The following is a 14497-nucleotide window of genomic DNA, read 5'->3' as shown; positions in this document are numbered from 1 at the left end:
CACAGCGCACTGATACCTAGCCTGTGACTTTTCCCTCACAGTGATAAGCACCCATGGCTGATTGGAGCCTCTGTACTCATGCATCTCAATCCATGTACATTACTCCTAATGCTCCACAATGGGTACATCTGATGCCAAACAATTATCCTTAACATTTGAGTCTAAGAAACACTCCAGGCTGCCATCACCTAAACCTGCCCACAATTTGGATCAAGAGGTGAGTATAGAGTGTTCCTCCATCCCAACGAAGGACATCAAATCTTTGCTGTTGGAGATTAAATCGAGCTTATCAAACAGACTGTAAAATAGATTCCCTAACCTGGAGAATGGATTGCATAGATAATTATCATACGCACCTGACTAACGCAGAGCAGTGGATATCTGACATCAGCAGACCAAAATGGTGGGGGAACTGAAGGAGGCCCGGAAGAAATGTATCCCTGTCAAGAAGCAATCGCAAGAGGGTGGATGAACTATGTAACGTTATACACGGTGCTCCATTGACTTGCTTAGAAGGGTAAAACTATGGTGCTCATTGTAGGGGGCCTCACTTTCCCCCAAAAGCAATCCCCGATGCGTGGTGCCACAGCGCCCTGGGATAGAGCCAACCCCGGGCCACCCATTGATGAGGTTGAATGGGGATGATACCCAGAAGTCTGCCTTTTTAGCTCGAGTCTAAAGGCAACGTGCATGCTCTGCGAGGCATGCTGTATTGGAGTATGCTCTTGAAGCCCGGCCACTCTCCACCCATATTTGTCATTGGCTTTTGTTACTGCCCTTCGTAAATTCTGGCTTCTTATTCGTACATAGGCTTGTTAGTCCCTCCTTAGTCTTCACTTGTAACCTCCCACGAGGACTGGCCCTTTCACTTTGGTTGTTACACAGTCTGCTTCAGTTGGTGAGCACTTTTTTCTTTAATGCTCTTCCCCTATTCCGCCCACGGCATCAGAGCAGTCGCCCGCTTTGTCTAAATAGTAATATATTTTTATTCAAATTACAGTGCAGTCCGCTTTATAGCGGCTGCGCTTATTTTATTATTTAATGTACGGTATGGTCCACATTCATTTTAGCGGCCGTGCTTATTTAATTACCAGCGTGGGCTGCTTTCACTTTATCGGGCACGCTTCAGAGCTTTAGATTTTTTTTTTTTAGAAAACTTTACGTGAAAGCACCATACGCGCTTTCACTATAATGGTGGCCAAGCCCCTTGTGTTTAGACGCTGCTCATGGTAACCTGAATATGCGAGCAGCGTCTAAAAAAAGGGGCGTGGCTACCATTATAGTGGTCTCGCATTTGCAAGAATGTGAGCTCTTGGCATTAAAAAAACTATATATATATATATATATATATATATATATATATATATAAATCACACGATTTTTGGCGTGCTCAAGCCGCTTTACCAGCGGGCTCCCGGCGGGGTCGCCGCCCCCTCGAAATTTCACACACTCCCGTGAGCAAGAAGCTTAAGGCTTCGAAACGCGTAGGGTTTGTTTATCCGTGTGCCAATAAATACAGCACTTTGAACGATATTTGGGCTCCGGTTCTGGTCTTTTCCGGTAAATACGTACTACCTGTACCAGGAGTGTGTGAAATATATATATATATATATATATATATTTATATGTTCCTTTTAAAAACACAAATAAAAGGCATTGTCATTTTCAATGCCAATAGCATAAACACTCACAAATGCGAGACCTATTGCATTGAAAATACTTGTTTCGTTCTTCTTTAGGTCATCCGTGGCTAAAGAGTACTGTTTCAAGACACTCTTCTGGCCTCCTAGAGGTTTTAATTTCTTTGGAGATTGTTATATGTGCCGCAGTCCAGAACCTGACTAAAGAAAGTATACTTTTAATGCTGTGATGTATTTCTAACTGTATGGTTTTATATAATGCCAGCGTAGTGCTCCATCAGTTGTCACCCCAGGCTGCAAGTCATGATGGATACAATTCCGGATGGATATTATGCTTCGTTGTTGCCTAATTCCAGTTGTTTAAGATTCAAATGCTTTAAATTTTCGATAGGAAATTGGGTCCTAATGCGGGCAAGAGGGGTGCGATTTCACAACAGGCAGTGGTAAATGTTACATAAATCAGGCAACACTTGCCTATCACACTCCTCATCCTGGAACCGATACCTTCACAAAAATGTTTGACGGTCATGACTTCGGTCCTCGCTCAATAAAATGAGTTGCTTGGAATGTGAGAGGCCGGGCTAAATAATCTCCGCAAAGCAGGCAGGTGATTGCTGATCTCAATAGACATGCAGTGGATAGTATATTGCTGCAGGAAACTCATACCTCGCCTGGCCGTGAGAACAACTTGACATCCACATGGGCCTCACACAGTTACTTTTTTCCTATTCCTCAAATCCAAGAGGAGTCTTCGTCAAAATGTAGGTGCAAATCCATCACATGAGAGCAATATCTGACTCAGATGGTAGATTTCTTATACTTCAGGGGATGTTCAATTATACACATATCACTCTGGTGAACATATATGGCACAAACACAGATAGGATGGACTTCTTTCGGTATTAAAGCAATGCATGGTGGTTGACCCTCGTACAATTAATGTGGGGTGGGGGGGCCTTCATATCATTAATGTTGGGCTAGACTGCTCTGACCTCAATGTGGGGCAGTTCACCAGGTCTAGGGATGCCTTCCTTGGTGCTGTGTTAAATTTTGATCTGGTTGATCTCTGGAAATTGAAACACCCGGCGGCACACGACTACACCTTCCACTCCTCTGTGCATGACTACTCATTCCGCATGGAATTTTGGGTGGGTTCAAAGGACGTGCTGGGTTGGATGGAAGAGACTATGGGGCATATTATCAAGAAAGGGCGTTACATTATCGCCGCTTTTATCGTCAGGAAACTGCCGATAAAGCGGCGATAATGGGCTTGATAATATGCTCTATGAATTCCAATCGAAGCCCATGTTAGATGTGAAGACTTCAATATTTCACCAATGTTCTTATTCCTAAAAATAGGCGTTTGTGAGAATATGTTCCTGGGGCCTCATTTATGAGACCGTGCGTGAGTTTTGCGCTTCCGATGCGTCACTTTTTGTGACGCATCAGCGGCGTAAAACTTGACTCCTGATGCGCACTATTTACAAAGTGACGCATCTAAGCAGATGCGTCACTTTGTAAACCCCTGCGCTACATTATACCTGCGTCAGGTATAATGTATGCAAAGGGGGCGTTCACACGCAAAAAGCCTCGTAATAGTGACGCAGTGAAATCTATGAGATTTCACTGCGTCACTTTTAGGACGCTGTTGCGTCAAAATCTTGCGCCTGCCTCACAGCAGGCGTAAGACTGACGCAAGCCCTTTCACATGGGGCTTTCCCCATGTGAAAGGACGCATTGCTGGAGTTGCGTCACTTTTGTGACACACCCCAGCAATGCGTGACTTTTGCGCTTACAGATACGTCAGAAATACTGACGTATCTGTAACTCCTTGCGACATGATGCGTCATATTTAAATATGACGCATCAATCATGTCGCAGGGAGAGCGCAGTGAAAAGTGACGCATCGCTGTTTTCACGCAGCGATGCGTCACTTTTCATAAATAAGGCCCCTGAAATCTGGTTCCATGGTAAGCATTGGCCATTGTTTATTGATACTTTTTTTGAAAGTGTAGCTAGATGTAGAAAATCACCATTCAAACCTGCTGACATCAAGACATACCTAGAGAGGGTGACCCTGGCAAGGGTGGGACATGAGTATTGCATCCTCTTATGTCAACCCCTATCCACAGATAAGATCAAATGGATGATCAAACAACTAAAAAATGGTAGTGCTCCAGATAGCTATGGCTTCCAAACTGAATTCTATATGGAGGACGCAGAGGAGTTAGCATCAGTGTTATTGGCGGTTTATACAGAAGCCTACAAAGCAGGGAAACCTCTGCTGACCATGCGAGAAGCTATTATAATCACTCTCCTTAAACTGGGCAAGCTTCCTAAAAGATGTGGCTCTTGCCTCCTCCTTGTAGACAGTAAGATCCTAGCCACGATACTGACAATTAGGATACTCCCTTTCATGCCCCGAATGGTTCAGTCTCTGTTCATCCCATGTCCCTTCACTGCTTACAACTTTCGAACATTATTTGCCCTTCCGCATCAACTAAATCCTGATCTACAGGGTGTGCCCACTTTTTTCGATGCCACTAAGGCCTTAGACACCATTGAATGGACGTTCTTGTTGGAAGTCTTGGGCAGAATGGGGCTTGGGGGAGAGTTTGTCAAATGGATCAAGCTCATATATACAGACCCTTCGACTAGATTAAGAGTTAATACTGGGTGTTTTCTGCGTTTCAGATTAGCAGGGGTATACAACAGGGCTGTCCCCTATTTTATTTGCTCTCACTGCAGAGCCCATGGCCTTCACTCTCTATGAATTTCACTGTAGTTGTGGGATCAATATGAGCCTTCACTATACACTGCTATTGATGCACGCTGATGATACCGAGTGATGGTCAGATACCATGATGTCAATTTAGGCCCCATCATTGATAAAGTTAAGCAGTATGGCCGCTGGTCTGTGCTCCAGATAAACTGGTTGAAGTCCATTATGGTACCCTTGACGACAGTCACAATACACCCTAATCTATCCTACGCACTACACTGGCAAACAGGACCTGTCCGCTACCTATAAAGAACAATGGTCCTGGACCAATTATTCAAGGAAGAGTTAGGTTAACAGAATTATCAACTTATTTGAGCTTACATTAATCAGCTCACAAACATCTATAAATTGTGAAAATAATTAAAACTAACAGATGTGCCGAAAAACCACTAAGTATTATTACAATATATTTATTTAGTCATTTAAAGGAACAATCATTAGAGGATTAAGAAGGTAGGAGAATGTTCTAGGGAATGTGTAAGAAAGAGTGCTCAAGTGTGCATATATATTGGAGTCAAGAGAGCTCAAAGTGTGTAGAAAAGTAAGGGGCATATATTTACAAGACTGTACAAAACTGATATCCAATAAACAGTTGGATGCAACCTAGTCACATGCAAAATATTCATTTGAATGATATTTTCTAAAGTTGTAAGGAGAGTTTCCTTAAGGCTGTAAACAGGGGTAATGGGGAAGGGGAAATTGGTCCAGGTGCGGTAGGGGGTAGCGTCGACGTTTCGATCTGGCTGATCGGCAACGAGGGACTTTAATACCTCAGCCATGCGGATCGTCCTCAGGACAAGGGGATAGGTGAAGTGACCCTCATCAATCTTGCAATGCTCAATTGGAGTCCAAACCCTGGTTACACCAATGCCCGTAAAGTGGCAAGGGCCAACTAAGGACAAATCCCGTTATTCAGTAGATATAAACCGTGACGGTGGTGCCCAGTCCATCCATGCAACGTTATATTCAGGCCCGTATGTGTGGTAGCTACCGCGATGGAGTAAAGACATCGGTCAGATCGTCTCCAGTCATATAAATTACGCTGTGCCCCAGATTGCCTGATTCATTCAGCAAACTCTTGCCACACATACGGGCCTGAATATTACGTCGGCGCTAATTTGCATGTGGCCAGGTTGCATTTAACTGTTTATTGGATATCAGTTTTGCACAGTCTTGTAAATATATGCCCTTTACTTTTCTACACACTTTGAGCTCTCTTGACTCCTATATATACACTTGAGCACTCTTTCTTACACGTTCCCAAGAACATTCTCCTACCTTCTTGACCCTCTAATGATTGTTCCTTTAAATGACTAAATAAATATATTGTAATTATACTTAGTAGTTTTTCTGCACATCTGTTTGTTTTAATTATTTTCACAATTTACAGACTTTTGTGTGCTGATTAATGTAAGCTCAAATAGGTTTATAATTCTGTTAATCTAACTCTTCCTTGAATAATTGGTCCAGGACCATTGATTCTTTATAATAACCAATACCCAGGTCCAGGGACCATTTGGGAATACCCCATTGTTTATAATTGCTGTCCGCTACCCAGGCACACTGTATTACACGGATATCTCAACTATCCTCCAGAAGAATTATGGAAACTACTTAAAGATATTACAAACACAGGTTGATCACTGGATCAGCCTACGCTGTCAATGGTGGGCAGGATAGCCCTGATGAACATTGTGGTGTTGCCAAGACTTCTCTACCTGTCCCAAAACATCCCAATCCCAATAAATAGGGCATTTTATAGTTTTTACCCAGTTACGCTCACTCATGCTTAGGCTGGCATGGGCAGGCAAACAATCACAGCTCAGTTGGCACAGATTAAGCCACCCATATAACAGGGGAGGGTTTGCAGCACCCCATTTTAAAGTGTATATCCTGGTGGCACAGGTGCAGTTCGTATATCAATGGATTCATAACAGCAGACATGCCCCACACATCAGCCTCGAACAGGGACAGGTACACCCACTTCAGATACAAGCAGCTCCCTAAGCCCAATTTACCAGACCATCACATGAAATACGCCAGTTAACTCGCCGTGATTAAAACAGTGACTGCAGTATGACGGAACAAATACTCGTGTATCGCACAAGTAAGAGTAGAACTCCGATCGACCTGCCGAGATCAGAACTCTGACTACGATAGTACAGGACTAATGAAAGATTCCCGATTGCCATAAAACGACTTTAAAAGACGGATACGTATTGACACATTTGGACGTATTGGCAGGGAATTGGATTCTGAATAACTATAGAAGAATACACTTTTGTTTATTTGAGGAGGAGGAGAAGACAAGAATTATTTATGAGAAGGAACTATCTTTTGTGTGGAAAGAAACCATGATGCCGGATTTAATGGCCATATGTACTATGTGTCAACCCTGAAGAAGTCTAGTGCTTGACTACAGAACGACAAAACAGGTGTTGGCTCCTGCTGTTTTGGAATTGTGTTATGATGCATGAATAATTCAAACTATGGATACATGGATTACATGAACTGTACCAATTGAAGAATATTTCTGTATTGGAAGAAGAACTAATAAATATATGGACACTTACATAATTATTGAGATTTGAGTGCTCGGGGAGGGTGTTTATTTACGTGAAATACACACCGTCCGGTGCACAGCATGGACGTGGACTTTCCCCGTATACCCATAGCACATCACTGTTTCCTCTGGTTGGACCACTCCCCCAATCTGCTGACCTCCCTCGGTAGGAATCGCATTAACGCTATGGGCGATCTATTCCGGAAGCATAGGTTTTAAACATATTATGAATTTTTATGTGACTCTGCTACCACTTTGATAGACTTTATCACATAAAGCAAGCTTTCGCATGAATCCTGTCTCTTTGACACAATCCCTGCAGAGCCCCCAGAGTGGCCAGTGCTGACAATCCTATTATTCAACCCTCACCCACAGAAACGTATTACAAGAATGCACAATGCTGTCATGGAGGGTATAGAGGTGGGTGTTCCTAAAGCACGGCTACGATGGTCGAGGGGTCTGGGACTCGAAATCACAGATGAGCTGTGGCAGTATTGCTGTCAACAAACCATAGCGATTTCTCCAAATGGAAGGTATTGATCAATACATTATAAATATTTGCATAGAGTGTATCTTACAACGGTAATCCTAGATAAATACAACCACACAGATGACACTAGATGCAAACACTGTGGTGCTGGGAGGGGGACTTCCTCCACCTGGCATGGACGTGTCGGACAGTTGATGCATACTAGGCACTGGTTATGGAGGCAGTACTCAACTTGATGGATCATAATTTCCAGCTCACCCCTTATAATGCTCTTCTTTGATATGTTAAGAATATACCAAACGAATATCGCACATTTACTACCACTGCGCTGCTGCTAAGTAAACGTAGAGTAGTCATTGTCTGGGGGGCGGGGGCCGAAGGAGGGCCCCTCTTTTCCAGGACTGGCTCAAGGATATGTCTCTTTGATACACTGGTCTGGGACTTATGTTGCCTCACTTTCTAGGGCCGCAAAACCGAGAAACTTTTGGGAACCGTAGCAGTCTTATTTATCTGCTTTAACTCCCAGTTAAAGTCTATGATGATACACCACTATTCTCTCGAGATTATATTGGCCATTGCTTGCGGCCAGTTTGTTCCTTGTTCAGGACAGTGGGCCTCTCCTGTGAATTGCTATTCCATGTGATGCATTTATAGAACTGTGGGGCTAATATTGTGGACGCCATATGACTATATAGGCACTTCTGTGATCATTTAATGGATTGTTGAAGTCAATGTCCATACCGTATGGTCTTGCTATGTACTTATCTGCCTAAATGTTAAATAAAAAGTATAATAATAAAAATAAAGAACCACATAATCACAAAGGAGTTATGTAGTTGGGGACTGATACAATGTTGACTAATAGCTACTTTTTGTGCTGAATTTATTTCACTAAATCTTTTCTTTTGTTTCACAGCCATCTACTGAGGGATATATTGCTGTTGTTTTGCCCAAATTTGAAGAAAGCAAGAACATAACAGTGGGACTTCTTACACAGAAGGGATACGAAGAAGTATTGTTAAAGCGAAGTGCGGCCCAACCTGATAAATCATGAACCTTCCACTTTACAATAATTCTTATACACTGTTACAAAATATACCGCAAAATGTGTTTTGTAAGATATACAAGTTACCTTTGTAAATTGGCTCCTCAAAGTGAGATGCCAAGCCACAACAAATTAATTGAGATCTTGAGTTTTTTCAGGCAATGTTAACTACTATATAATGTGTAAAGTCATTATGGATTATTTCTTTTATAGTTTTCAAAATTGTTTCTTTAAGCAATAAAGTGCATTCTTATCTTATTCACTGTTTGTTTCACAGTTAGTTTTGGCAATATATTAGTTTAATTTTTTTTATTAATGAGTGTAAATATTTCATATATACCACAGGTGTCGTCTCCTAGACAACTTAACATTTCAACCTGTAAACAAAAATGACTTGAGCAACATAGGCACAAAATCTGTACTGAAATCTGAAAAGAGAGATCAGGCCATTGGCCCCATCGACCTAAACTTAGGGCAAATTTACAAAGTTCTCATGCACGCAGCGATCTGAGTTGCTGTGCTGCTTTGGGTGAAAGAGAGAGAGAATAACGGCACCACATCTACTAAAAAATAGTGCTCCTGCTCTTTCCTAGCGCTGCTGCATAATCAGGCTGCATGCTCCATTCACACACTATGCCAATGTGCAGAGGTGTCTATGTGATGTCTAGCATAGGTTTTATACCGGAAGGGTACAAAATAATATGCTTAGATAAACTTTAAAACTTTTTTCACTTTGTGTGCTGCACCATGCAGCACACATACAAAGTCAGAAAAGTTTTGAGAAATAAGAATAATTCACCTTTTTAATGGCTCAATTAGTTTTTTTGGTGTAAAACGCTGTCTAAAGAGGTTGCATGGTAGTGTCAATCTACCATTCATGGTACGCCTCATTGAAACAAAGCAGCGCTTGTGCTACTTTGTGGTACTCTAAGGCTATTATCCATTGCAAATAAAGTTCTGCACTGGAAAGTAAATCCCAGATAAACATTTTCCACTGGTTTGCCTCACTTTTGTGTTACAACCTCAGCAGGAAATGTTAGTAAATCTGCCCCTAAGACTTAGGGTTAATACTGAACGAAACAAAAAACGATTGATGGTTCATTATTCTGGGAAGCAGCCCATTTCATCTTTGTCCCTAAAACAATAAACTAAATTTCATGGATGTCATCCAGCATGGCGGAAGGGTACCTGTGATTGTTTATTTGGACCGAGCAAGTTGATCCCAACTGCTCCTTTTCGGTGTTCGCCATTACTCATTTACATATAGTTAGTTTACTCTGCAGAGATGAAGTCAAATTAGCAAAATCAATGGAATACAATAATAACCACTGTAATTACCAGGTTTTTAGGAAAGTTTCAAGTATTTTCATCCATCACTTGTTTGTATATTGCAGTAAAATAGATCATGTGTATATTTAGCCTAACGTATCCTACTACAGTTAATGGTTTCTACTTAAATAAACCCCTAAAACAGAAGTACTGCTTGGAAGGTCAGAAAATTAAACTACGGTTTTGGGTCAAAATCATTTTTGATTCCCTTTTCTGCCCAAGTTTAAATTCTACATCTTTGGATCAGAAACAAAATTTGGAAGGATCTTCAAGGGGGGTAAGTTTCCAATGTTATTACTATATTAATGATTCTTGGGAGATCACAGAGAATAAAATGTTTCGACATTAAGATTCCAAATTGTAATGGAGAAAACAATATCTATATCATTTTAGGAAATGAATTGCTAGTAAAAAAAAAAGATAAAACACAATAGATGATTGAAACATGTGGTGGCTAATAAGTCAAATGTAAAGAAACGTAGGGAAAGTAATTCGGACCTAAGGGTGTATCAATTTTACAAAGTAGATAATATAGAAACTGGGGTCTTCTAGATAACCTACACCATTTTTAGGTTGTGTTTTCACGGGCCTGCAAAATCTCTTGTAACACACCCCCCCCCCCCCCCCCCCCCACCACCACCCCCCCCCCTATAAACCTTAAAGTGGGATTAGAGCCCACTGGCCACAGGTACTTTAAAAAAAAAATTGATGTACACTCTCAGGAGATTGAACGTGTCTACAGTCCATCTATTTCACATCCGTTTTCTCAACGCTCTCCGTCATGTTTCCACTTCCCTACTCTTGCTCTATGTTGCATATCAACCAACCCCTCTTCTCCCACTCTCTGTTGTGTTTCAGCCACCTCTCCCTGCCCGCCTAGTGCTCTGTTGTTTTCAACCCACCCCCGGTTTTTGTTGTTTTTCAATCCACCACTGCTCTCCGTCGTTGTTCCAAACACTCCCCTCCACAAACTCTCCATTGTTTCAACAATCTGCCTTTTACTCCTACTCTCTGTTGTTTCATGCTCTTGCTTCCTTTGTTTCGAACCCTCTTCCATCATACTGCTTGACGCCCCACGCTGTTTTTAGTCTTATTGCACAGCAACGCGGGCTGTTGTGTTAACATGGCTTAAAGGGGAGGAAAAGCACCATTATGTGGTCAATGTTAACTTGCTGTGCAGCATGACTTAAAGTGGGGAAAAAGCACTACGATGCGGTCAATGTAAACCACATTATATATATATATATTTAAACCATGTTGTACGGCAGCTCGTGTTGCTGTGCAACACGTAAAACATTGATAAAGCCAATAGATATTGCATATGTGAAACTTATTAACTTTGCCATTGCTTGTTAGTATCAGGAGGCATGGAGAAGAAGGGCACAGACATCAACTTAGTTTAAAAAACTGAAAAGTGAATTTCAGGGTTTTACAGCACCCCTTTCAAATGTTTTTTTATCAACTATAAAAAAACGAATCCTGCTACTGTATGAAAATACTCAGAATTGTGTTTTTTTGTCAGGTGGACTACCATTTATTGCACACGTTACTCCAGGTGAAAGGTAATTAGAGTTTTTATTTGAAAAATATAGTCTTACATTGTAAATGTTAATGTAAAAAAACTACCTCTTCTTGAAACTTAAATATGGCATACAGTCTAAAAGTAAAAGTATCTTCAGTAGTTTTTACATGCGCTTCAAATCCTAATTGATCAAGAGTACATAAAATAAAGGAATTTTGGAGCGTGCCAGCCATCCACTGTGTAGGAATATCTTGAAAGGGAGTGTAATCCTGCTTGACCCTCCACAGGCATAAAGTAACCCGAACTTCGTAAATAATATTTAAAATATTGTTAATGCGTTTCCCCCAATATGTCATATTTCAGACATTCAGGGCCAGATTTAAAAATCTTTCACGCAACAAAGCATGACAACGTGCTGCGCTGCGTGAAAGGGAGGGAGCAGGAAAGCAGCATATTTACCAATATATGGCGAATTCCTGCTCTCTACCTGCACTAGTGCAAAATTTGCTGCCTAGCGCCAGCGCAGGCCCCCGTGGCCAAGGTGAGAGGGTGCCTGCGTTGCAGACAGCATTGTTTTTGTGCAGGAAGGGACGCTTTTCTGCACAAAAAATATCCCTGGAGGCTTTTTCCTCTTTCGAAGTGTGCTACAGAATGGAGAAATAACGATATTTCTTCTCTTTGCACCTTCCCTGGGAAGACGTAGCACTTTGATGCGTTGCCAAGTTTACCACTCTTGGTAACTCTGGGAAATGCACCAAAATGCATGTGCGGATGCATGGAACACCCATGCTCCGACCATGGAACGCCTTTCCAGGTTCAAAGTACCGCAAGGCAACAATGCGCTTCCTTGCGTTACTCCGGATTTATGAAGCAATGCTGGGCCGGGCAAGATGGCCTTGCGTTGCTTGGTAAATCTGACTTTAGAAATTGAGTTGCCTTGTGACACCATGTGTGACACAAGTGCAATGTAATACTAGGATAAATCTTGCCCACAGTGTCACTGATAACTGGAAAGCTGCAGTGGGCTTAGCTTAACCCAGAAACAAGCAGAGCTCTGCAAGTCAACTTACTTCCACTACTGTGCCCATCATCCACAACATCATTCCATTCGAGCCCCTTCTTGATACAGGTGAATACAGACAAAAAATACAACAGTTTGTGACATGTAGCTTACTTAAATGATCCAGTTTGTTCCTTTGACATGACATAATGTAGCAGCATCTTTGGGTTGAAAAGATTTTTAAGACATTCAAGAACGTGCTCTTGATAAACGATGCTAGAGGTGTACACATTGCAAAAACACAGCAATTTAAACCGGACTGATGTTTCAACTGTTACAGTTCACTGTCATGACGTCAGGTAGGTGGGAAATGCAAAATCCATGAAGTTGTCCTCTGTAACTTAGCCCGAATTTTACCCCCATAAAACAGAGGGAAAGCAAAACTATAAAGCTCAGTTATCAAATCCGTCCACGTAAGCACAGCATTGTCTGAAGTTAGATTTTTTTTTTGACTCCTATTTGCTCTCCAAAAAAGTCAAATTTGCAACATGGTGTTCCAGGGATCTGACGCCAAAAGCTTCTGCAGTTTTCCCATCGAGGCTGTCCTCAGCAGTTTGCATTCGGTTTTCTCTCCATGTGTGAGGTGATCTGAGGCACCCGTTTCCTGATTTACACTGGGGGGGGGGGGGGGGGGGGGGGGGGGGGGAAACAAAATGAGCAATTTAGTTCGTCAGCAGAGATAGTATCTAAAAATCTTAAAGGTAAATGTGTATTCGCAGCAGTTATTGTCCGGTTGGTACAGCTGGACTTCAAATGTAAGTAACTTACCCCACTTCCTCAAATTAAGCGAGACAAATACTAGTTTGCTTCCCTGTGAGTACATTTATTTTGTGTAGTACAAGAGAAACTACTGGTGTACCTGCCCTGTAAAATAATTGCATTTGCCAGTACTCCTCGTTGCAGCGTGTCCTCCGTAAAGAATGTCTTGTTATCAAGCAGCAATCTCAATATGACAAGAGGTGTAATATGCACCTTTATCTAATCAGGGCCAAGTTCAGACAGAGCAAAGACATGGTCACCCATCTACAATGTGTATTATTACATGACCAAACCGAGCAGATATACTTCAACCAACATATCTCTGTACTGCTTTCTGCCATACTAATTTCACTGTTTTGGGTAATGACTTATTACAAGTTACAAATAGTAATACATCAAGCAAGCAGATGGAAAGTTATTGTTTTTTTACAAATGTAATATGTAAAACGATTAATAGCAACCGGGTTCACTATTCAAAGGTCAGCTTGCTTTTTATATGCCAATGCACTTATCCCGATCTCAGTGGATTGATCGTCTTCAGGATCAGTTTGGTTAATAGTAAAGAAGTTTGATGCCATTAGGGTGGGGTGGGAATGAGGAACGTGGCTGAGAGACTGAATGGTAGTGACATACACTATAAAGCACAACAGTATGCAAAAACATCAGTTACTGAGATGTAGCTTTAATAATCAATGGTTAGCATGTTTTTGAGCATTTAATGGAGGCATGATATTTAAGTCATGAGGGTAAGGTCGTGGTGCCTCAAGTGGAGCCTCATGTCTTGAATGAAAGGGTTGTGGCAATGAAATGCTCGTGTGGGAGGCCATTTCCCAGTATTTTTAATACCTTTCATCGACAACTGGTCAAAAGCTTGCATGGATGGTGGGAGTTAGTTCCACAAGTGAGGGAAATGATTCTAAAGAATTTTCCACCAGAGTAGACGTTTCATTATATTAAGGGATAGCATATAGAATGGTTGTGATTTGTGATGTGTCTTTTTTTTTTTTGACAAGTGGTATCAAATAATCAAATATCAACTTTATTTCGGCAGTTTTAATAAAACTGCAAATAAAATATCACAACCATGTTTGAAAATCACAAAAGATCAAATGGATAAGCAATGATTATGTGAAAATAAAACCATAAAATGCAACCAGCGGGAATTCTGTTTCATTAAAACAGTAAAAAAAAAAAAGTGAACAAAATTCATGAAAGGTCGAAACTGGTCTGCCTAAGCCCTACTGTCCTCTGCTGGAATGAGTTCCTGATCTCCTAGAGGTGCCTCCTAGGTCCTGGACCCTTCATGT

The 14497-nt window shown here is 41.5% G+C and overlaps 2 protein-coding genes across 2 annotated transcripts in view; one reads left to right on the top strand and one right to left on the bottom strand.

The window, feature by feature from the left end:
* ABITRAM (actin binding transcription modulator) overlaps window positions 1-8778 on the top strand; it is a 567965-nt gene extending 559187 nt beyond the window's left edge. The window contains exon 6 of the mRNA XM_078685751.1: window positions 8392-8778. Coding sequence (XP_078541877.1) covers window positions 8392-8529 — 138 coding nt within the window. The 3' untranslated portion in view covers window positions 8530-8778. The remainder of the gene's footprint in view (window positions 1-8391) is intronic.
* A 2627-nt stretch (window positions 8779-11405) lies between these two features.
* CTNNAL1 (catenin alpha like 1) overlaps window positions 11406-14497 on the bottom strand; it is an 883049-nt gene continuing 879957 nt past the window's right edge. The window contains exon 19 of the mRNA XM_078687708.1: window positions 11406-13045. Coding sequence (XP_078543834.1) covers window positions 12887-13045 — 159 coding nt within the window. The 3' untranslated portion in view covers window positions 11406-12886. The remainder of the gene's footprint in view (window positions 13046-14497) is intronic.

This window comes from Lissotriton helveticus, chromosome 4_1, assembly GCF_964261635.1.
Source record: "Lissotriton helveticus chromosome 4_1, aLisHel1.1, whole genome shotgun sequence".
Classification (NCBI taxonomy): domain Eukaryota; kingdom Metazoa; phylum Chordata; class Amphibia; order Caudata; family Salamandridae; genus Lissotriton; species Lissotriton helveticus.
The sequence above is the reverse complement of the archived record's forward strand: the minus strand, read 5'-3'. Positions and strand labels throughout refer to the sequence as shown.